This window comes from Dermacentor variabilis, chromosome 7, assembly GCF_050947875.1.
Source record: "Dermacentor variabilis isolate Ectoservices chromosome 7, ASM5094787v1, whole genome shotgun sequence".
In the NCBI taxonomy this organism is placed as follows: Eukaryota; Metazoa; Arthropoda; class Arachnida; order Ixodida; family Ixodidae; genus Dermacentor; species Dermacentor variabilis.
Window position 1 is genome coordinate 26,200,956 of NC_134574.1, and position 25,157 is coordinate 26,226,112.

General features: G+C 46.7%; 1 protein-coding gene across 2 annotated transcripts in view; it reads right to left on the bottom strand.

The window, feature by feature from the left end:
- The window catches only part of LOC142588987 (uncharacterized), a 185,643-nt gene that overhangs the window by 158,055 nt on the left and 2,431 nt on the right, over positions 1-25,157 (bottom strand). For both annotated transcript variants that reach the window (XM_075700781.1, XM_075700780.1), the window contains exon 2: positions 799-861. In XM_075700781.1, coding sequence (XP_075556896.1) covers positions 799-859 — 61 coding nt within the window. In that variant the 5' untranslated portion in view covers positions 860-861. The remainder of the gene's footprint in view (positions 1-798; positions 862-25,157) is intronic.

Here is a 25,157-nt window from a genome sequence, read left to right on the forward strand (position 1 = left end):
ATTGAAAGATGCGGAATAAAAAGTGCTGTCTAGGTGCGAAGCCTAGCTCAAAACAAAAATCTGCTAAGCTTGCAAGAACAGCAATGCAGGCCACTGTAACTCCGCACGCGCACACCGCACGCAAAGAGTGAACAGGTATGGAGCGCTTGCGAGCGTTCTCTACACGAAGTCGATCCAAGCCTGTTCTTTTTCTTTCTTTAAACTAACGACCGCTCGTCGTACCGTTGTGAAGGATGCGTTTATTTATGTATACTTATAACTAAGCAAGGATAGGCGCAAAACACATCTCCTGGTCTGTCGATCTCCCCGGCTTTGCTGCTATTCCTGGTGCGTTATTGCAGTTATTGTTCTTTATAAAAAAGCTGATGCATCTTCGTGTTTTTATTGTATCCTGGCACGCAGCACGCACACCCCACCATCGTTGAGCATGGATGAAAGTCGATGCGCTCGATGACGAAACGCCTGGTGTAAAGCTGAAATATCCACACGAAGGCTGAGAAAGCAGGGAACAGTCGCGACGTTGACAACATGGACCATGTTGCACTGCGTGGGGCTGCCACAGCGGTAGCGTAGTGAAATTGTTAGTGATATCGGTCTATTGGCAACAAGTTGCGTCCTACTGCTCACTCGGAAAATATTCGTTGAGAAGTTACCAGGTTGCGACGCACTACAGACGTAGTTTCGCAGACGAAATAAGACAATCGTCGTTCCTTTACTTAAAGCATGCCGCGATTTTTTTTGTTAAATGACATAAAGGTCTGGGAAGCCATGCACTTAAAACAAGATAGGGCAACTTACCTTCGCAGAAATAGGACACGCCGCACATGAACGTAAGAAATACGACGCACGTGGTCTTCATACCTGTGACAGAAGACAGCTTTTAAATTGTGGCTGCACGAGATTCCGTGCTCGTTATGGGTTGTATGTGGCCAGCGAGCAAACTTGTAGTGGCCTGCCGCTCAGTTTCAACTTGTACGCTTTGACAATTCTGCTATCAAAGCATGACCATATGATGATGGTTCGAATTCATAACGTGGACCACTAATTGTATGATGCGCAGTAAAACAGAAAATGTGGGGCACGGATCTCTTGCTGGGAGCAGGTAAGAAAGATGCACGAAAAAAGCACTTTGGCAAAACGTATGTTTCTGCGCATTAGTGGACATTGTAAAGTGCACGATAGGGTAGAGTAGCCGTAATCTCTTTATTCCTGTTAATTCTTATGGTGTCTATAACAAATGAAGTTGACGGTATTTTCTCTAATATGGATGAGAGAACTGTGATTTTCGTGTTCCTGTATTTGCGGTGTGCCTCGCACCTTGAAGCTGCCTTGAGGCGCTTTTCGTCTGGTGCCCCCCCCCCCCCCCCGCAAATGTGGGAAATAAAACGTGGTGGATCATTTACTGATTTTACTAAATGAAAATATTTTTAAAGTCAGCGAGAACAAGACCACAATGTTGATACTCTAAATAAAGGGCAAAGAAAACATGGACTAAGGTAGTACAAGACCCATACGCTAGCTTCAACAAATGATTTTTTCAAACAGGGCGCGAATATAGACATATATATAGACAAGGCCGAAGAAAAAAAAGAACCGTAGGTAGCCTTTGAATAAAAACATGCGTGCTGGTGTTCATGACGCCGTACGTTTTTAAAAAGATGGTTCACCCGTATAGAGAAAATGTAGAAATCGAGCTTTGGATGCTTGCAATCGCGCTCTTGTTAAACGCCGGGCCTTGGCTGAAGCGTCAAAATGAAAAGTTAGTTTGGGCGTTTCTACGTGCGCCTGCGCTTCTTTGAATATGTATGTATATATATAGCAAGAACGCCTGTGTCATCAGCTACCGGTGTCTTCTTGGTAAGCGAGAATGAGGGGTGGGATTCCCAGTTGATAAGGACATAGCGGGCAATATTTATGAATTCTAGAGCAGTATTCAAAAGGTACAAGTTGTTGTAATCAAGCTACAGTGGAGATATAGATTGAAGGTAGTACATGCCTATGTTTCGAATTGCCGTCATGATGAGGAATAGAATAGTTTTATGAAGGTACTGAATTACCAAAAAGAAAGGGGGCAAACTCAGTACACCGTAGCCATGGGCGATTTCAATGCAAAGGCAAGGAAAAAGCAGGCTGCCCAGGGGAACCAGCAACATGAAATTACAGTATCGATTTGAGGAATAGTAGAGGATAGAAATAAACTCCGAACGCCGAAAGAAATAAACTCCGAATAATTAATGCTTTAGCAAGTGCAGTAGCCGGAAGTGGACCTGGAAAAACGAGGAAACAAGAAATGAAATAGAGTTTCCACTCTCTTCAGATCCCCGCATAGTGCAGGATGTAGAACTGTTAGGTAGGGTAAAAGGCAGTGACCATGTATTATTGAAGTAGAGCATTGCTCTTAACTTGAAGAGAGAAGGATTAAAATTAGTCGAGAAGAAACAGACCAACATGATACAGCAAGGGCAAAAACAGACGAATGTAAGGCTGGTGCTTGCAAAAAAAACAGCTATAGAGCAGGGGGATGAATATAACACCCAGATAAAGTATGAAATTGTAACTAGGCGGGTTTAAGAAGCAGCACTGAAAGTGGGAGATAAGGCACCAAGCTAACCAGCAGGTAAGCTCTCCCAGTAGCAAGGGAACTAATAAAAAATACTACCCGACAAAGTATGAAAGTGTTGAACTCAAGAGATCAGACAGAATTTGCTGAACTGTCAAAGCTGGTAAAAAAGACGAAAGGAAGGAATATTTGAAGTCATAATGTCGGAAATATTTAGAAAGCAGTAAAAAATGGCCGCAGTATGGAATTAGTGAGAAGAGAACTTGTGATAGTACACGGCAACATGCCTGCAGTGTGAGATAAACAGGGTAATGTCAACAGCAATTTCGATGTTATAGCAGAAATAACACAATTCTGTACTGACCTGTAGAGTACCCAGAGCAGCCACTCAACCTTTAGTGAAAGTAGTGCAAAAAAAGAGACAGAGGCTTCTTCTATGATTAGCCATGAAGCTTGACTTTGCAAGCCATGTTCCCAGAAAAAAGCGGCAGGAGAAGATAGAAGAGTGGGCAATTTCATGAAATATGGAGGTGATATTATGCTCGAGTGGACTTGGTGATATTGTGCAGTGGACTTGGTGGCGCCGACCAGACGACCATGCTTATTCCTGCTCTTTTCGTTGTGCAGATTGCGCTGTGGCCAAGCGGCCTCACCACCGGGCAGGCCACACACATGCACGCAAACGGAACAATGCCAGTGGCTTCGGATGACAGAGCACGGGACAACAAATCTGCGCAGACTCCGATCACGATCGACGCCCTTCAGCTACACAGCGACCACGTTACGGATGCGGTCACGTCAACCTTATCAGGCGCTCGGCAGTATATAAACCCGACCCATGATCCCATCCGCTTCAGTGGACTTGGTGGCACCGACCAGACGACCATGCTTATTCCTGCTCTTTTCGTTGTGCAGGTCAGTAACTATTCTGTACCCTCTTTACGGGACAATGATGTAACGCTGACGGTGCTTGCAAGTCCACACTTTCTTGCTGTACTGATTGTTGAGTGCTATGATGTATTTAAGCTATGGCTACTAACATCGGGCGATGTCGAGCTTAACCCCGGTCTGACGTCAGACTCAGAATCTCGTCTTAATAACGACCTTCTGAAACAAATTCTGAAAGAACAATCTAAAACCAACAAAACGTTAAAAGAACTAGTAACTAACTTGAAAAAAGGTTGAGCGAACAGTTGATAACATGGAAACTAGGCTTGCCGCAATAGAAAACGACATGGAACGACTGAAGTATTGCGAAGAGAAGTTGGCCGAATGTGAAAATAATTATTACACCACGAAAAAATCATATCCAAGATCTTGCATTGAAATTGGACGATTTAGAAAATAGAAGTCGACGGAACAACTTCATTACTTACGGCGTAACGGAAAAAACCTAACGAAGATATAGTTTCACTCGAAAAGATAATGAGAGAAAACATTTTAAAAGAAACGCTAGGAATTGAAGTGAAAACCCTTGAAAGAACTCACGGGATAGGTGCCCGCACAAGTAACCGAGACCGCCCGATCATCCTTAGATTGTTTGATTACGCCGAAAAAAACCAAAATATTTCTTGCTGCTACAAACTGAAAGGCACACCATTAACTGTTTCCGAAGATCTTTCCAAGAGAGTAAGGGAAATGCGCACGCACTTGTGGCATTCAGCCGTAAATGAAAGGGCAAAACGGAGCGAAAGTTAGGCTAACATTCGACAAACTGAGAATCGATGAAAAAGTGTATACTTGGGACCCAGTGAAGAATATTAGGACGGAATTACCGCAGAAAAGCAAGTCTTTCTAAACAGTCCCTTTCCACTTAGACTTCGCTGAAGTCCTCTAAAAAAACAAGAAAGCTTCCAAATGACAGCCCATTACCAAAACTCTACGAATCCTTTCCCTATATGCCCATAGTTGGTAAATAAATTTGTTCAATTAGAAAACCTAATCTTGTCTTATCAACCTAACATTTTAGTAATATAACAGAAACGTGGCTTAACCCTGGTGTACGTGATTCTGAAGTTATTCTCCTTCATACAAACTGTTCCGTAAAGACAGAGGATCAAGAGGCGGCGGTGTCGCGATAGCAATTAAAAAATAATATAAAGTCCTTAGAACTTGATGGTATTCCCGACAATGAAAGCTTATGGTGCAAAAATAACATATTGTAACAAAAAACATAACTGTAGGGGGCGCTTATCGGCCCCCAAATGCAGCACCAGACTTCATCGATCAGATTCATGATTACCTTTCAAAACATACTAATTCTAGATCAAAACTTATTATTGCCGGGGATTTGAACCTTCCCGGAATAGACTGGAACAACCGCTCACATGACGGCCGTGATGTCGCAAGTTTAGAATCACTGCTAGACGTGGCATTTACGTTTTCACTGAGCCAAATGGTAACTGATAAGACTCGTATCACTTCAGCATCATCATATTTACTTATTCCACAAAGCGCTTATTCTAACCTGTCCCATTTCGACGACGCGAAAATACAAAAAACCACAACCTACATACTTTAAGGATTACACACGCGCAAATGATCCTGCTGTACTAGGTTTCCTAGAATTCCAGTTTCATTCATTCAATGAACTAACAAATGTACAAAAACTCTGGACGCGTTTTAGAAATATTGTTAAGTATTCCGAAAACACCTTCATTCCAAATACGAGAAACGCGTTAACCGAGAATACCCGTCGATAACACGTGAAATAATCCAACTAAAAATAAAAATAAAACGACGGCGGAGAAAGGGAGCCAAGTGCATATTAGACGATCTTATCGGTACATTCAAACAAAAAATATAGGAAGCAAAAGTCCGTTTCTTTGACGCTACATTACCTTCGTTTATGGCGCATGACCCTCACTAATTCTGGCGATATTTGTCAGATGAACGAGAAAAAATAACGCAAATCAATATCTCGGATCATGTTATTCAGGACCCTGAACTCATTGCTAAAGAAATGAATAACTTCTTTCAGATAGTTTTTAGGAAACATGCTACAAATACAGCTTTAACACCTTACGATGTCAAAATACCTATGGAAGAATTAACTAAGTGAGGAGGGCATACTGTCTCTATTGCATAAGCTCGATCTTAAAATAAATCTGCCGCCCCGATCAGATTTCTAACTCATTCTTAAGTCGATACGCAAGCTGGACATCAAAATATCTACTTAAAATATTCACTCTTTCTCTTCAAACATCAGTGTTACCAGATGATTGGCGCAAGGCTGCAATAATTCCAATACATAAATCGGGCTCAAAATTAGATTTAAATAACTACCGCCCAGTGTCATTAACAAGCTCATGCTGCAAAATAATGGAACACGTAATATTTAAGGCCATAATAACTCACCTAGAAACAAACGAACTTCTATATAAACAACATGGTTTCAGATCAAGCCTGTCAACTATAAACCAACTAGCAGAGTTAACTCATGACATAGCTAACGTACTTAATAATGATGGCCAATTAGATGCAGTTTTCTTAGACTTTTCTAAAGCGTTTGACGTAGTTCGGCACCAGGATTTACTCACAAAATTATGGACTTTCGGTATTAGTAATAAAATAATATCCTGGATCAACAGTTTTCTAACCAATCGTAAACAGAGCGTTTCAATCGATAATAATCTTTCACAAACACTCTATGTCTTCTCCGGAGTGCCTCAAGGATCAGTTCTGGCACCACTTTTGTTCTTGATGTACATTAAGGACATCCAGTTTTCCATTAAAACTCAATTCAGATGTGCCTGTTTGCTGATAACTGTGTCGTGTACACAGTCGTACACAACTAAGAAGACCAGATAGAACTTCATAATTCACTGCAAACCATTTACTCTTGGTGCAACACTTGGGGCATGAAACTGAACACATCAAAAACACATTACATGTCTTTCACAAATAAGAAACTCCCGCTTAACCTTACATATTCGATCGGAAGGTCAACAATCAACAAAAGCAACCAGGTAAAATACTTAGGCATTAAACTCACGTCTAACCTTAACTGGGAGCCTCATATTTTGACCATGTGTCAAAAAGCCATAGGCAAACTGTCCTTTATAAAAAGGAGACTGCGCGCAGCACCACCACACCTCAAACTAAATGCGTACAAAACACTAATAAGACCATGCCTAGAATACGCCGATATAATCTGGAGCCCTCATCAAAAATGCCTTATAAATAAAATAGAATGCATACAAAAATTAGCAATTAGGTTTGTATATTCGGACAACAAAAGGCAGTCCAGTATTATCAGGTCTGCTAGCAAGGGCAAACCTAAAATCCCTCTCGCAGAGAAGAGCAATTTCGTGACTAAAATTCGTCTATCAATTATACCATGGTCATTTCCAATAGCACGTTCTCATTACCTGCAAGATCCTCCAAAACGCTCAACCCGACAGTCATTCCAGAACAATCTATCTTCCCCCAAGTCGTGTTAATGTTCACAAGCATTCCCCTTTACCGCCTGCCATTTCCCAGTAGAACAAGTTAACTAACGATATTGTGTATTGCAATAACATCGACTCTTTTATTAACCGCATTCAGTGTATTTACTTGTCACCACGATTTGTTTCCATTGCATTTCTGTACCACTCCTGCACGGACCATAAAGGGCCTGCAGTATGTTCAAATAAAAAAAAAATAAAAAGCTTGCGGCCCTTTGTACGAATGCCACACGACTTCAAGCGTAAAAAAGAGCCTAAAGTATTCCAACATAATAATTGATAAGAAGGGAGACGTCAAACAATTGAATCATTATAGGCCCATTGGCTTGCTTTCAGAATAGTATAAGTGATACACCAAGATAATTTCCAACAGAACCAGGGGAACACTCACATCAGTCAACTTATAGGCTTGTTTCATGAAGAGATTTTCTACAATGGATCACGTCCATGTCACAAACACGTAATTGAGAAATCTGCGGAGTACAATCGACCACTCTCTGACTTTTATAGATTAGGAAAAGGTATTTGATTAAGTAGAGATACCAGCACTCATGGAGACGTCGCCTAACCAAGGAGTACAGAAGGCATACGTGAATATCCTAGGAAACGCCTACCATGAGTTCGCAGCCCTTAGGCAAACCTTAAGTTTCACAGTTCGCTATCCGCGCCCACTGGCTGGTGTAGCCGCAGCGGCTGTCGTTGGAACTACCGGCGCTGCAGTCGCGTCTTTCACCACGCGCCGCACTATGTCTGCTCCTGCTGCAATGCGTCGTTTGCACCGACTGCCCTGTAGCGCTTGTCCGTCGGTAAATGCAGTTTAGCTACACATTCAGAGTTTTGGGACGACTCTACAAAGCTTAAGTAACAGGGACTTCACGGTGTGTGTGTATCTGTGTCACTCACGGTCACGCGGTCACGTCTCTCTTCAGGCACGGTGCTTCGTCTGCAGTATAATTGCTGCGAAGGGTTGCTTTAATCCCCTATCATGCACCGCTCGCTCGTCAGTGAATGTAGTTGAGCTGCCACATGAAAACTTTATGGCAAGGATGATGCGAAAAAAGTTACCCGGTGCCGATCTCGAAAAACGCACGTAGCTGCTGGCTCGAAGTTAAAGCTGTACTACAGAATTAAGCAGTCGTGCGCGATGATTCAGCTTTCCAATCAACTTTTCGAAGTTGAAACCGGCACGTCGCTGTACTCAGTTTTTTTTTGCGGCCTATACTTAACATGTGTAATAAAGACGATGAAAGTCTGTATAGAAGCAGCAGTATCAAGAGCGAATGCATTTTGACAGTCACTCGCGGATACAGAAAGATGTGCGTTCAATGTGACCGGCAGGAAGTGGCAAGAACCGATTACAAAACTGAACATTCACAGTTCAAAGGTTTTTCATTTCGATGAACAAAATTGGCAACGAACATTGTGACGCCTTTTATTTACTTAAGCAACATTTTCTTTTGCGAAGTATTTTTTCCTTTTTCTGGCGGACTGTGTACCTGTGGGCTGTAAACGATAACCTTATATATTTTTCTTTTTTTATAAGTGCATGATCATGACCGTACAAAACTTGATTAAGCATGCCAAGGTTTACAAATAATCGCATCCAAATGCTGTGTCTTTACATAGTTGCTCCAGCCTGACCGGGTTGTTCCAGAGTAAATCGCCGGAAATAGGACTCACCCAAATGCGTTACGAATAGATTTCAGAGCGCAGCTATTAAGCGTCTATTATGAGCAGCTATTAAGCGGCTAGCGTCGTCCTTATCCTATGGCGTAACCGAGCAAAGCGAAAGATGAGATCGAACGCGTAGTGCCGAACGTACTGACAAAACGGCGAGAGAGAAGGGGCGTGAGGAGGACAGCGGGGAGGAGGGTGCAGCGGTACCATGAGGCAGAAAGCGGAGGAGCTTAGGGCAAAAGCGTGAGAAGGAAATCATAGTGCCGCGAAAGACTTGCGACGACCGTTACGAGATGGCGCCAGATGAACACGCCGTCGAAAGTCCATTAGCAAGGGGCTTTAATGCCGTCGTCTGTTCACCGATGGCCTGCGGCGAGCGTGTCGCCCGGTACCAAAAACGGAAACAATGCGCTGCATTAGTGGAGGTCTGTCTGAGGTGGCTACTGTCAATCGCGCCAACGCGTCACCCACGCGCTGCCTATCGGGATCTCTCGATTAGTGAGGAAGTGACGTCCCACTTCGCTCCCTTTGCAACGTGTCGCACGAGCCAGATCAGACGCGCCAACCAATATTTCGCGAAATCAAAACACGTATAGAGCTGCGCTCAAATTTCGCATCATGTATCACGTTTCTTAGCTTCGAAATGCGTTCATGAAGATTGGGAAAAATGAGGTCTAAGATCGCGCCGCGAACGCGCGTCCATATTTCCCGCAAGTATCAGTATACCATTGTTTTCAAGAATAACGTTTAAAAGTATCCGTCGTCCTTAACATGACGTTCGCACATTTCGCACTTATCTGTGAGGAACTCTTCCTTTCGGGGTAGCATGTTTCCATGTGTAAAACTCTCTTTCGTCATCGCGGTGCGAACAAAAACAGTGAGCACCAGCATTAGTATGGATCTAGCCACTGGAGAAGCCGTGGACAAAGCAGGACCGCATAGGAAACTTATCCCTGTCATGTGATGCCAAAACACTTCTGCGCGATACTTTTCACCGGAAAAAGCAGCCTCACGTCAAACATCGCCAACAACATGACGACAGTATACCGACAGGCCGTAGAAATGCACTAAAATCAACACAGAAGTGAAAGCAGAAGCTGCAGAAGTGACGAAAGATGCGATCGCAACGCCACTAGATTGCGCGACCACCACTTCGGCCATCTCCTGAGAGGCGTTGTGAAACTGAAGTGTATCTAAGAACGTTGTTCACAGCCACCATGTTTCTTCACAAGTGAAAAGAACTACGAAGCAAGGGCTTGGGCAAAGAGACACAAACTGTGCAATGCTAGTCACTGCATGCTCGGAAGTATTCAAGATATTAGAATTGGAAGGCTTAAGAGAGCGAATCATAGGCGAATATCTAAACATGCTTCGGTTTACGGATGACATTGTCCTGTTCAGCAACAATGGGAATGAATCGCAAGAAATTACTTAACGATATCTTTACCGAGAAAGTGCAAGAGTAGGGTTGAGGATTAATATGCAGAAGACAAAGGCAATGTTTAATAGCCTGGCAAGGGAACAATAATTCACAATCGCACGTCAGCCTCTAAAGTTTATGCAGGAGTACGCTTATTTAGGTCAATTACTCACGGGGGAACATTGGTCATGAGAAGGAAATTATTAAAAAAAATAAAAATGGGTTGGAGGGCATACCATAAGCATTACAAAATCCTGAGTGGAAGCTTACCGCTGACGTTGATAAGAAAAGTGTACAAGCATCACATTCTGAAGGTACTAACATATTAACATGGAAGCTGGATAACAAGTTAAGGAAAGTGCAAACAGTGATGGAACGAAGAATGTTAGACATGACATGAAGAGACAGGATGGGAGCGGTGTGGATCAGAGAGCAAACAGGGGTAATCAATGTTCTAGTTGAGATTAGGGCAACAAAATAAAAAACTAAACCTGGTAAAACCGGCTGCGTTGGCTTAGCGGCTACGGCGTTGATCTCTTAAGCACGAGGTCGCGGGACCAAATCGAGGCCGCAGCGGCCTCATTCCGATGGAGGTGAAATACAAAAGCGCCCATGTCCCGTACATTGGGGGGCACGTTAAAGTTTCCCTAGTGATAAAGATTAATCCGGAGTCCCCGCTATGGCGTGTGTCATAATGAATTTGTGATTGCCGCATGTAAAACTCCAGAATTTAATACCAGTTTATTTTAATGGACCTGCGCAGGTCATAGGGCAGATAAGCGGTGGACCGACAAAGTTAAAGATTTGTTCCCAAGGGAAGGCAAGCGCAGTCAAGGACGGCAGAAAATTAGGTGGAGCGTTCAAATGATTAAATTTGGAGGTGAAAGTTGGAATCAGCTAGCGCAAGACAGATCTCTGGGAGAGGCCTTCGTACTGCAGTGGACATACAAATGCCCTGATGATATATATATATATATATATATATATATATATATATATATATATATACAGCACAAGGATGGGTCTCAAAATTCAAAATTAATCTGCAGAAAACTAAAGTAATGTTTAATAGTCTCGGAAGAGAACAGCAGTTTACGATAGGTAGCCAGGCACTGGAAGTGCTAAGGGAATACATCTACTTAGGGCAGGCAGTGACCACGGATCCGGATCGTGAGACTAAAATAATTAGAAGACTTAGAATAGGCAGGAATGCGTTCGGTAGGCATTCTCAGATCATGAACAGGAGGTGGCCATTATCCCTCAAGACAAAATTGTATAAGAGCTGTGTCTTACCAGTACTTACGTATGGGGCAGAAACCTGGAGCCTTACGAAAAGGGTTCTACTTAAATTGAGGACGACGCAACGAGCTATGGAAAGAAAAATGATAGGTGTAACGTTAAGGGATAAGAAAAGAGCAGATTGGGTGAGGGAACAAACGCGACTTAATAAGATCTTAGTTGAAATCAAGAAAAAGAAATGGGGGCATGGGCAGGCCATGTAATGAGGAGGGAAGATAATCGATGGTCATTAAGGGTTACGAACTGGATTCCAAGAGAAGGGAAGCATAGCAGGGGAGGGCAGAAAGTTACGTGGGCGGATAAGATTAAGAAGTTTGCAGGGACAACATGGCCACAATTAGTACATAACCGGGGTAGTTGAAGAAATATGGGAGAGGCCTTTGCCCTGCAGTGGGCGTAACCAGGCTGATGATGATGATTCAGCAGCACTGCGCAACTGAAGCAGAGAATGAGCAAGCAGGGTGTGCTCGCATTGGCTCGTTTGCACTCCGCGCCGGCTGGGCCTTCCCTGTGGCATCCTCGTGGACCTCGTTTCGCTCTGTGAATAAACATCTTTAGTAACATCTTTGGCGGAGGTGCTGGGTCATTCCTGGACGATCTTGGACGACCCAGCTCTACCGGCTGTTTGACGGAGTAGGCCCTTGGCCGGTTTACAACCACAAGCAGCGAACATGGCCGATTCCGGAGAAGGCAATGATGACCCCACTGGCGGCGAACCAGACAGCATTCACGCAGGGCAGGCTGGCTACTGGACACCGCTGCGAGAGCCACCCACCATTTCCGGGAAAACGAACAAAGAAGTCGACGATTGGCTAAAACGCTACAAAGCAATGAGTTGCCACGACCACTGGAGCACTGCGACGAAGCTCAATAAGGTGGTTTGTTTTCTCGCTTTAACCGCGCTCCTCTGGTTTGAAAACTACGAAAACGTTCTGACGAGCTGTGGTAATTTTGTAGAAGAATTCACCAAGTGCTTCGGAGACCCAATCTCTAAGAAAAAGAAGGCTGAGCAGACGCTTTCCCGACGAGCTCAATTACCTGGCGAAACTTGTACAACGTATATAGAGGCTGTTTTGAAATTATGCCGAATCGTCAGCGCCACCGTGACAGACGAAGACAAAGTAGGACATCTGCTGAAAGGAATCACTGAAGATGTTTATTCTTTTCTACTAACGAAGGAAGGTCTTAGTACTCCGTCTGATCTAGAAGGATTGGACCAAAGTTCAGACGCTTGGGCAATGTCACTACTATTGCAAGTGTGTCCGTCCTAGCCCTTGACAACATCTCGTTGATTCGGCAAGTGTTAAAGAACTTGAATGCCTTAACGTTGTTGACGACGCTCATGCGTATCATCACTGTGCATTTGTCGATCGCTTTCGTGTGCCACCGGCCACCTGGTCCCGTTAGCCTTACCGGGAGCCTCGCAGGACCTATGGTGATCGCCCGGAGACCAGCAACTTGCCACCGCAACCGTCAAGTCTCGGACGCCGGCAAGATGCACCACAACGATTTGTTCCGCGGGCTGCTCCCTCTTACAAGCAGCCTACTATTGTGGTGAGTGACGTGGCATTACTGTGCATTTTTCATGTTTTTACTCTCTTCCTTCTCCTTTTATTGCCCTTTCCCCAGCACAGGGTAGCCAGCCGGTATTTACAATGGCTAACCTCCCTGTCTTTCCTTCCCTTTTGTCTCTCTCTCTGCGAGTTCGTTTTTACCCGTGACACCCATGTCAACGGTGTCACCTGTGACAAGCCGCGACTGCCGTATTTGCTACAGCTGTGGTGTGCCTGGAGACATTGCTAGGTATTCGCATCGCCGCCCGCAGCGTGCTCCACGGTTTAATTCCTATACATCCCGTGTGCCCGCTGACGAGCCCTGGCCGCATCCCAGTTATTTCCAACGGCTGCAGCAGGAACGCGTGAACCGCAGCGGCTCCCCCGTTTCCGAGCGCAGCCTTACACCACCACCGACACGACAACGGCGCTGTCCGTCACCTCATCGTCGCTCATTCGCACCGCCGCCGCTGGGAAACAAGCTGGTGTGGCCGACGGAGGTGCGGCCGCAATATATTCATCATCAAGACCCCCTTACCCTAGTACAATAATGTTTAAAAAACAAAGTTTGTATTTCAGTTGACAATGCGAGTGCTTTTCGAAGTTCCTGTTATGAGCCTGTCCTTCAAAAAATCGTCTTGGACAAAAAGTTATGTTTTCTTGGGATCGGAACGCTACTTTCGAGGAGTTGGCGGGGAAATGTTACGCCCACTTGAGGGTCTGTTCTGTTTCAGGTATGATAGGGGACCGGACATCTCGAAGTGAATTTACTGTGCCTGCACGTACAACGCATGGCATTATTTTAGGAATTGATTTCTCGCGTGATTGGCGGGCAACATTGGATTGTGGAGGTGGCGCGATTTCTCTTCGTCGGGACGAGCGAACTCCAATGACAGATAACACCAGTGATACCGCGGACGCCCTCTGCCTGCCGCAAAATGCGTGTTTGCTCCCTCAGACTGCAGTGTTTGTACCTGTCAATACTTCTCGCCCAACGTTACTAGATCATCTTACTCCTCGCCCATCGCAACTAGAAAGTATCCAGTAGCGATGTTCTCGCCCTCGTACGGGTTCTTGCTTTAGTTAGCCGAGCCTGATTAAAACAACACGCTCAAGAAAAATGTGACAGTCCCTCGCATCCTCGTTGTCACCACTGGTAGTGGTACTCGTTTGTGGCTAGTGAACGTTTCAACACAATCCATAATTTTGCCGCTAGGACTTAAACTGGCAAGCTTTGACAAACAAGCCATTGTCAGCGTCGTAACGGTCGAATCGTTAACTGCCAGAAAAAAACACCAACCCCGATTTCAACCATGATAATTCTGCTGACTTTAAGCGCATAATTAAGAAGTCGCTGTCTTCTAGTGAGCAGTGTCTGCTTCAAGAAATGCTGGCTTCCTATACAACAATATTTGATTTTGCTCAACACCAACGACCGTCCTATACACCACTGGCGTCTCATATTCAACACCGCGTTCATACAGGGCAAGCGACGCCAATTTGTCAGAAGCCGTATCGCGTTTCACCTCTAAAGAGAAAAGTCATCGCCGGGCAGGTCGAAGAAATGTTACGCAAAAGAGTTATCCAGGAATCCTGTAGCCTCTGGGCTGCTCCTGTGGTCCTATCAAGAAAAAAAAGTCAACTCATGGAGATTCTGTGCGGATTATCGCCTCCTGACCACCGTCACGAAGAAAGACGCGTACCCGTACCACGAATAGACGACGCCATCGTCTGCCTCCACTCCGCGTCGTATTTATCTGCTAGTGATTCACGGTCAGGGTATTTGCAAATTACAATGCACTCCTCAGACAAGGAGAAGACTGCCTTTATAACACCTGATGGTCTCTGAGTTCAACGTTATACCATTTGGCTTATGCAACACTTCAACTACATGCGAGCGTTTGATGAATAGCGTGCTCCACGGACTCAGATGGGAACTTTTCATTGGCTATTTAGACGACGTCATTATCTTCAGCCGGACATTTCGCGAGCGGAATTAGCGCCTGTCGGTCGTTTTTGACGGTTTCCCGCAAGCTGGCCTTAGTTTAAGCTCGAAGAATTGTCATTTAGGTGAGCGTCAAGTCCTCGTACTAGGCTTTCTGGTCGACAAATCATAGGACCAGACCAGACACACGGGGAAAGACCTGCGAAGTTTTTAGGATGTTTTCTCATATTTCCGGCCCTTTATCAAGAATTTCGCACAGCTTACCTCTCTCCTCACGTCTTTCTTTCACAAAGACACCCAATACTAATGGACCGCTGTCTGCGAGTCTGCTTGAACAGCTGAAATTTTTGTTGACTTCTGGACCGGCAATCGATCGGATAGAGCAGTAACTCTGAAGATGCGGTATCCAGTGCGCCCCTGAAAAAATTGGAGCTACTTAAACTCAAGGCAAGAACCCGGGGAAGACCGCCAGTCTACGTCGCCCCAGATGCCAACGTCAGACTCAATGGAATCGATATTGCTGAAGTTAGCTGACTGGAAAGAAGACAATATCCTTTAACACATCCAAAATTAAGCAAGGAAGAAGCCACCGCCCTCCGCAAACTACAAACGAATACGTATGTCCATGGAATTATCCATGCACCAGATGCACTCTACCAAATTCTCATACCTATGCCGATATTGTGATGTACCAGACACCCTCCAACACACGGTGTTGGTGTGCCCACACCGCGCTGAAAAACAGTCAAAATGATGCCTCAGGACCGCTACAAGTGATCGAAAAAAACGTTGGAGGCTATGTTAAAGGGCACAGAGCTTGGAAGATCAGTGAAATCTGGTGGACTGGGCTCGGGCATCGGCATTAGCCAACGGCTTTCTGGACTAAGAGAGCCGCCCTCCTAGGGCAAAGAAAGAACACTTTCTCGCTGTTTCTCACAATAACTGTTCATTCCTCCTCCTCTGGACCGGTTCTGCGGCATTTTGATGCGGAGGCGTCAACAGAGCTGCATACTGACAGCAGCGGTGTAGGTGTTGGCGCTGTGTTTGTTCATATATGCGGTGGCCGCCAACATGTCATTGCCTAGGCTAGTTGCACACTTAAAAAAGCGGAGAGAATTTGCACAATTACTGAACTCGAGTGTCTAGCAGTCGTCTTCCCCATTCAGAAGTTCCGTCCGTATCTGCACGACCACGCATACATGATAGTGACTGACCATCATGCACTCCGTTGGCTCGTTGGGCTGCTGACCCATCTGGCCGGTTGGCCCGCTAGGCTTTGCGCCTTCAAGAGTACAGTTCGCCGTCACCTACAAGAGCGGACGATGTCACGCGGATGCTGATTGCCTATCCCGTCTCCCTTCGCCGCACGCTAAAGCTGACGATGATTATTTCGACGACTACCTAGTTTCCATCTATTTCGACTTTCCAGACCTGAATACCTTCGAGATCTAGCAATGTTGCGACCATACTCTTATATCTCTGCGGGTAGCTACGTGAGTCAGCAAGAACAACGACGTTTACTTTTAATAATGGTTTGCTGTACAAAAAAATACTCAGCGGATGGCCCTCCATTGCTCCTAGTTGTACCCAAAAAAAAAAAAAAACGTGCACCCTGCTGTCGTCCGTTCCATGCATGGCGATTTCCCGTCCGGGCACCTTGGCTTCGCACGCACACTAACCGACTTCACCAGAGATTTTTCTCGCCCATGCTCTTGAAAACAATTGAACAGCATGTCGGCAGCTGTTCTGTTTGCCAGCGCCACCAGCAAACGAAGATGGCTCCAGCAGGCTACTTGCAACCAGTAGGGCGCCGACATTACCCTTTGAAAAAGTCGGCATCGACTTGCTCGGCCCGCTGCCAAATACGTCAGCTGGCTATCGCTGGATTATAGTACCCGCAGATTATCTTACTCGCTACACAGAAATGGCGGCACTTCCATCTGCCGCTGCAGCAGATGCCTCCTATTTTTTGTTGCATCACGTCATGCTACGTTACGGCGCTCCGCGCGTTGTCGTCAGTGACGGTGGACGGCAATTCACCGCCGACGTCGTTGAAGAACTTTTACGGCTTTGTAATTCTGCATATCGTCATTCCACTCCTTACTACCCGCAAACCAATGACCTCACGGAGTGGACGAATCGAACCCTTACCAACATGCTATGAATGTATGTCGCCGCAACGAAAATTGGGATGCCACATGCTTCTGCTGAATTTAATGTTTCTAGAAAAATAAACGTGGCGCTATTTGTTGTTATTGTCATGAAAATGTGTAATTTATGCCTAGATGACGATAGAGCAAAGTGCATTACAAATTTTAAGGAACATCTGCAGTATGACCGTAAGGAATCTCGTAAGGATACTTCGTTCGCAATGCTATAGATCTGAATGAGTCTTTAGGAGCATTGCATGCTGTGTCGCGAAACAAAACTTTATATAAACAAATATAGAATTTTTCCATAGAATTTGCAGAATATTTATCGGCACATTAGCACAAGGAGAGCGGTACAGAAAATTCACCAGGTATAGCATATTTTGCGGACTAGCAAGCATACCCGTTCTATGGAATAAAAAAAGGTGTTTGTTTTACTGGTGTGCGAAAAACGTGTATCTACTGCTCTTGATAGTTTTTTTTATTATTCACAAATAAGTGTTGCTACAATAATTGCATTGGCGTATTGTGTAGAAATTGTAGGAGGTTTTTTTATGCATGTATGATCGTAGTACAGAATGCGTCCATTTGTACTCATTAATGAGATACTCAGCTCTAGATTTTTGTGTTGTGCATTGAATGCCTTGCAGCGCGATAGGTTTGTAATAAAAACAGTGAATAAACCAAATTTGTTCCCCCTTATGTTGTGCCCCCCCCCAAAAAAAAGAACACAGCCGCGCGCCATGGCATGCTGCTCACGCATCTTGAACAGAAAAATAAAAGTTTTCACACAGATGCGCTGTACGTACGTTGCTAGTACGGAAAGAAAATTACAAGCCGAAGGATATTGAAAACGAGATCTGAAACATAAAAACTATGTAAAAAAATTAAATGCAAGAGTTGTTGGTTTCCATTGGTGCTTGCAGAGAAATTCCTGTGCTCTTCGAGCGCATAGCAGACAAGCAGGATAGTGTTTCCTCCTGGCGCATCAACAAGATCGTTGTCATGGCATGATGCCTAATTTTTACAGCTAAGCTATTAGGGCTAGTTCCCTTGCTGTTGTGGCTGCATGTAGAAAAAAGAAACTATCATCATCTCGCGAACGCGCTGGTGCGGCTGCTCCCGCATTCGTCGTCTTCTTCTACAGCTGCTCCGTTACCGCTTGTCATTCCAGCGTAGAATTTCACTTCTCTTCTGTCGTCGTAATGGGAAGGCCGAGTTTACGGGGGTATGAGCCAATGTTTAAGGGAGAGAGAGAGAGAGAGAGAGAGAGAGAGGGAAAACATTTATTTTTCATAAGATTGGGCGACTTCCTCACAGGGTGGAGCCTTAGTTCAGGGCGCCATTGGCTAGCGCCACTTTGCGTGCCCGCCGGATCAGCCATCGCTGCTCTTGCGGGTCTGAGCTGGTCAGCGCAGTCTCCCAGGAGGAAGGTGAGGGAATAGGGGAGTAGCCCGAAGGGTGTGGCCACTCCCAGGTGCAATGATATACTGTAGGCTTTGCTCCACAATGGGGACAGTATGAGGGATATTGTGTGGGGTGGAAGAGGTGACGATAAAAGAGGCAGGGAAATGAATTAGTTTGAAGCTGTCGCCACGCGACGGCATCTTCTCGATTAAGGGAATTATGCGGTGGAGGGAAGTGTCTCCTGGTATCTCTGTAATATTGTAGAGTTTCAGTGCAGTTCAGTGGTTCTGTCGGTGCGTCGTCTGGGTTGGACAGATGTTCCAATGGTGCCCGGTTAGCGAGCTCTCGTGCTACCGCATTAGCGCGTTCATTACCATGGAGAGAGGCGTGTCCAGTTGTCCAGACGATACACACCCTGTGTAACGCTGTGGGGTGTAATGATGTAAGGATGCGGTGTGTGTAGGCTGTCACCCTCCCTTGTGCCAAAGTCGTGCAGGCGGTCTGTGGATCAGCGACCACTGTGATAGGTCCATCCGGTGCTGGCATGGTTGAAGCGTGTACGATGGCTAGGGCGATAGCAGCCTCCTCCGCCGTGCCACTGTCACAGTGTTTAGCGTGGCCGAAGCCCTCAGAATGTCTGCACTATCTATTGCGACTAGACATAGGGCACGTTTCTGTGGGTAGCGGGCCACGTCGGTGTATAGGACCGGTGTGTTCGATGTGTTATCGCCAAAGAGTGGAGCCAGGGCTTGTGCTCTTGCGTTTCTTCGGCCTTTATGACAGTCAGGGTGCATATTCCGGGGAATCGGGGTCACGTGAACTTTGTTGCGATTGCTAAGCAGAAGTGTGCGGTTTTCCTGTTCTGGTTTTCTTGGTGTTTGGTATCCTAACCGGGATAGAATGTGGCACCCCTGCATTGTTCGTTGCAGACGTTGCAATTGGCTGTTAAGATGACCTTCAACTAGTTCGCGGATGGTGTTGTGCACCCACAGTCGTAGTAGGAGCTGCGTAGACGCATGTTGGGGAAGTCCCAGCGCTGCCTTTAGTGCCGTACGGAGGAGGATGTCCATCTGGCGTATCTCAGTCCGAGTCAGATTATTATAGGGGAGGTGATAGGTTAATCGGCTAATTATGAGGGCTTGCACAATTCGGAGTACATCTTTTTCTTGGAGTCCTTGACGGCGGTTGATAATGTGCTTTATCATGTGCGTTACTTGGGTAAGTTGTTGGCGGGACACGTGTAGGGTATGTGTGGCCTTCCCGTTGTGTGGTATGTGAAGGCATAGTACACGTAGTCTGTCTACCCTTGGAATAACGTAGCCATTGAGATGCAATGTGATGGCTGGTGAAATATCGACCTTATTGCGTTTTTTGAATACAAGCAGGAGCTCCGACTTCTCAGCTGCGCATGTGAGTCCTCCGGCTGTTGCATACTCTTGTACTTTATTTACGGCTTCCTGTAGTGCGTCTTGAATGGCGCCGTCTGACCCTGTGGTAACCCAGGTTGTAACATCATCTGCGTACAGGGTGTGCTGCACGTTCGGAAGTTTGTTGAGGAGCGGTGGTAGCTTTGCCATCGCCACGTTGAACGGGTGGGTGAGAGAACCGAACCCTGCGGAGTCCCTCTGCCGTAAAGTTTTATGATATCCGACCGAATTTCACCTAGGACGATGGTGGCTGTTCGGTCAGATAAAAAGGATCGGACATAGTCATAGATGCGTTTTTCGCATCGGGAGAATGCAAGATGTGAGATGTTATCGAAGGCCCCTTTGAGGTCTAACGCTAGAATGGCTTTTGTTTGAGCTGTACTTGGACTATCCACAACATCCTCCTTAATTTGTAGGAGTATGTCCTGCGCAGAAAGACCTAGTCGATAGCCGATCAAGGTATTGCGGAAGGATTGGTTCGAGGTGAGGCTGGAGGTGATTTAGAACTACGTGCTCGAAGAGTTTGCCAAGTACACGAAGTCAGGGAAATGGGTATGTGATTTTGGAAGAACAGCGGTTTCCCGGGTTTCGGAATTAAGGTGATATCGGCGTGTCGCGATTCCTGTGGAAGCGTTCCGTTTTTCCAATTGTCGTTGTAGTAAGCAGCGAGTTGCCGTATGGCCTGGTCGTCGAGGTTGCGTAGCAGTGCATAGTGAATGCCATCTCCTCCGGGCGCCGTGTTACGTCTTATGCCGTGTAAGGCTGCCCTCACTTCTGTCTCTGTAATATCGCCATCCAATTGGGTTTCTTCCTCGTGTGGATAGTCTTCGTACTCCAGTCGGGGACATGTAGCAATGTATCTCTGTTGCAGTGTTTGGAGGAGCGCGTCATCATCCATTTGTTGTTTGTGGATGATAGTGTGGACGGTGTTCGTTCTGTGCGTTTTTGTGTGTCTTGGGTTGAGTAGTGCTCCGAGGAGGAGGACATTTTGTAACTGCTTAGTGTGCCATTAAGGCGGTCGCCGAGGTTGTGCCATTTGCTATTAGTGAGGCTGCTGGCGTATTCCTCAGCTTCTGCTGTGATCCGGGCGATTCTTTGTTTCAGCCTGCGGTTGTGCCGCTACCTCTTCCATCGTTTTGTCGAGCATGCCAGAGATGGAGCAGATGTCTGTCCACATCCGGTGTCTCCGGTGTTGCAGTAAGTTGCTTAGTGGCTGCTTTCATGTCTGCTTGTAGCTGCTGTGTCCACTCGTGTAGAGATGGCGTGTCGTGTTGTTAAGATTTGGTTCTTTTGCACCGGAAAGCGTCCTCATTCGTTAGTTTAATTGGACGTTCTGGGGTGCGTATGGCCACCAGTTGGACTTCTGTGGCTAGAATGCTGTGGTCACTGCCCAGATTCTCGATTAGGTTGTTCCAGGAGCATTGAGTCAACCCCTTGACCATTGTTAGGTCAGGGCAGGTATGCCGGCTTACGCTGTTGCCCGTTCTGCTTGGTGTGTCAGGTTCTGTCAGCAGAGTGAATTGATGAAGGTGCATGACGTGGGCTAGACGGCGGCCCTTTGGAGTTTATATTTGGTACTCCCAGGCTGGGCGGGACGCATTGAAATCTCGCAGAATAATAAATTGTTTGGCTCGTTTACTGGCGGCCGAAAAAAGTTGTCCGAAGTCGTCTCGTCGCGATTTGGGTGCTATATAGATATTAAGTAAAACCAAGCTAGTTTCATATCGATTCCTAGGTACAATTTCTAAGAGCACATGCGGAATATGGGAGCTGTCGAGCGTGTGCTCGATCACTGTGATTTGTTTGGACACAAAGGTGGCAGCTAGTGGTGGTTTGGTGGTGTGATGGTTGTTGATGTATGCATTGTATCCAGTGAGTGCGGGAGTGCAATGTACTTCTTGAAGTGCTATAGCGTCTGGTGGGTGAGGCTGTGTGGCTAGAAACTGTGTGAGGGAACCCCTCTTCCTTCGGTACCCTCTACAATTTCATTGCCAGACCGGGAAGGAGGTGGCGTGGGCTAGACGGCGTCTCTCACGTTTGCTGGCCATATTGGTTGATACCGCCTCGTTGGTGAGAGCAGGTGTTGTACGAGCCGGACGGGTAAAAGGGTGTGACCTTCTTGGTTCTTGAGTGGCGTTAGTGTCATGTGGAAGTGAGTCGTCTTGATGGCTGAAAGTTGAGCTAAAATTTGCACTGATGAATTGTTGTATGACCTGTTGAAGCATGTGCTTGACATCAGCCATGATCACTCCCTTCCTTTTTTGCATCTCCGCTCTCAAAACAGTTACCATTTCCTCTATCATTTCGCACACTTCTTGTTTGGTGCAGGAATTGTGAGGGAGTTTCTCAGGTGCGAGTGTGGGTGTCTGGGTGAGTGAAAGCGTCGCTGTGGGAGACAGTTTGTTTTGCTTGTTTGTTTGCTGTGCGGACGGAGGTGAAGGAAGGGAGGAGGAAAGAGGGGAAACTGCGCTGACGAACTCACCGCTGTGACCTTCCTGGTGTGATGGTCTGGCGTTTTTGTCCATGCGGCATGAGGTTCCTTCGGTAGCTGTTTGTGCTGCATCAAGCTGCAGCTCCCAGATCGGCTTCAACCACGTGGTTGCTTCTGGTCCTTGGACGGCCGCGGACCCTGGACGTACTGCGACTTTGGGACTGGCTGTGTACCCGGGATCGGTAACGGGAACGACCACGAGTTGCATCAGTGGTCGTAGGTGCCGCACCATTGAATTTCGTTACCTTGCTGTACTTGTCGCGCTGGAGTTGTTGCTCCACCATTTTCTGCTGCTCTCGGAACACGTGGATCTTGTTAAAGGGTTTGCGTTGCCTTACTGGACATCCAGAGTCAGTGGCGGGCTGCTCACCCCCACAATAAAACATTTCAGCGTGCAATCATGTCCTTCGGAGGGGTTGGAAGTTCCGCACGCAGCACACCGGGGGTTTCCCCGGGGTTGGGCAACCATTCACTCGATGAGCCGTGGAGAGGCACACGCTGCACAGCTGGTGTCGGGGTTTATGAATGTAGCACTGGTATTCTGCTCCGTAATAGTAGATGTACCGGGAAAGCCGAATTCCAGAGAACGTGATGATGGCCGTGGCTGAATTTCCATCATCCTTGCATGCAGGACCTGAGCCATCGGTCATCGGATATTTGTCATCAGCGTTGTCGGCGTTGTGTTCTTTTCTATGCCGGAGGTGACTCCTTTGCAGGAAGCATCCGGAGCAGCCACCATAGGCCTGAACCTCGTACGGCTTGCTTTCCAGGCATATAGACTTGATCAGTTGCAGTCTTGCCGCTAGTTCTTCGTCCGGTGTGCTGACCACTGCGACGTTCTGCTCTCGGCGTATGCGGATGGTTAGCTGGTGGAGCGTGCTCTCGTTTAATTGAGCCACCGTGCCTATAGCTCTGGCTATAGAGTGCTGCGGCCACTCGCTGAGATTCAGTCCATCTCTTGGTCGGAAGACCACTTTCAAGGCGTCGATAGGTAGGGGAGGGGGCAGCTGCTAGCTCTTATTGCGCAATGTCAGATGTAGGTGATCCTGCTGTGCGGGTTCGGAGTTGGGTGGCAAGCTCGACGTAGCTTGGACCTCTCTCTTGCGCTTTCGGGCGACGAGAAACCAAGTCCCGTCTTCGTTGTATTGACTCGGTTCTTGATCCAAAGCGGCGGCTGGTGTAGTTTCGTCCAATGCTGCGGCAGGCAGTGGGTCTCGGGCAGCCATCGTCACGGTAGCAGTGCAGTGGTCATGAGCGGCACGCGATGCTGTCGCGCCGTAATCGCGGCGCCTACGTTAGGTCTAGCGCTGCTGCCAGCTCGCCTCGAAATGTCCAAGGGCGGAGGTCTCACCAGATCTGAGACATCTTGGTCTCAAAAGATTTCACCTGTTAAGATCCGTCGACTGGTGGTGGTAAGCACGTTGTAGAAACAAGGGAGTATGAGCCATTCATTGTCTTATGGGACGGACAGATTTAATTCTGAAGCAATTTAATTTTGAAGAATCGGAATAGGCAGTGCCAGTCGGATGCTGCTAACCACGCCACCGAGCAAACTCGCGACATCGAACCCAAGCGACCACGATGGACGGTGGGCATACCATCACTGACGTATTTCTCTCCGTCGCAGTCGAACGTGTGCGTAACCTCATTAAGAAACACAAAAACGTAACCAATAATTGAGAAATGCTTTAAGGAACCATCGGGATTAACCCACTGATGAACACCGGGGCCGCACGTTTCAGCTTTGCTCGCTGACCATCTGTACGAAGTGCTTAGGCGGTGAAGTTTTCATTTCCTTTTCCTCTCGGAGTTTGGCCGACCAAGCACCTGAGGAGAAATTGGCGCTCGGGACGCAATTCACGCTTACCTGGGGGGTATAGCAGCTTACATAGAGATGGTAACGAAACCTGCGCTGTATTCCACTGCGCAATCGTAACAACTGCCTTGCAGAACGCTACATATAGCTTTCCGCAACATACCTAATGCTCCACGGGTTTCCTTTCACGGCAGAAGCGACGTAGTTGGGTTTGAACATCTGTGACGACCACCAGCGCTTTATGCGGAGGTGCGTTTCCGTCACGGGACTGCGAGCCAGTCTTCTCAAGGTCATTGCTTAGGGCTGCATTCAATGTTACGTCGGGCATCCGTTTGCGAACCTGGCTTGCGCGCCGGTGAACTGCAGTCTTGTCCGTCTCTACACTCACCCCTCTAAAATCCACCGTGAATCTGATCTTGCCAGGAGATGCTGCTCAACGCTCTGATGAGCAGCATGCTAGAACTTTGAGAGCATCGCACTGCCGGCACAATAACCAGATGGCTGCTGTACAGCAATCCCCGGTAATCTCACAGCTCGTGCCAATTTTTTGGTATTCTGGAAGGTCTATTTCATAGCTACTTGATTATCTTGGCCAGCCGTCGACGGCATACATGTACACCGCAGAAAGCGTGACGTCGGTCGATGTTAACCCTTGCTTTTCCTTCGAAGCCATAGCCGGCTCGTCCCCTGGTGCAGCATGAGCACGCATTCCGTCGAATGTTCCTCGGCGCCAACTTCGGGCTGCAAAGTTGAGGCAAACGTCTCAGTGCGTCAGCGCTTACTAGCTATGTACTGGGCCACAGGCAATACTTGTAAGCACGAAACAGAAACGCCCATTTTTCAATTCTCGCGGCGGTTATCGCTGGTGTTTGATGGTCCGGTCTTAGCAAGCGCAACAACCGCTGCTGAACTCTATTAATTCGAAATTGTCGCCCAAGAAGGTAATCTGGAAACCTTCTGACAA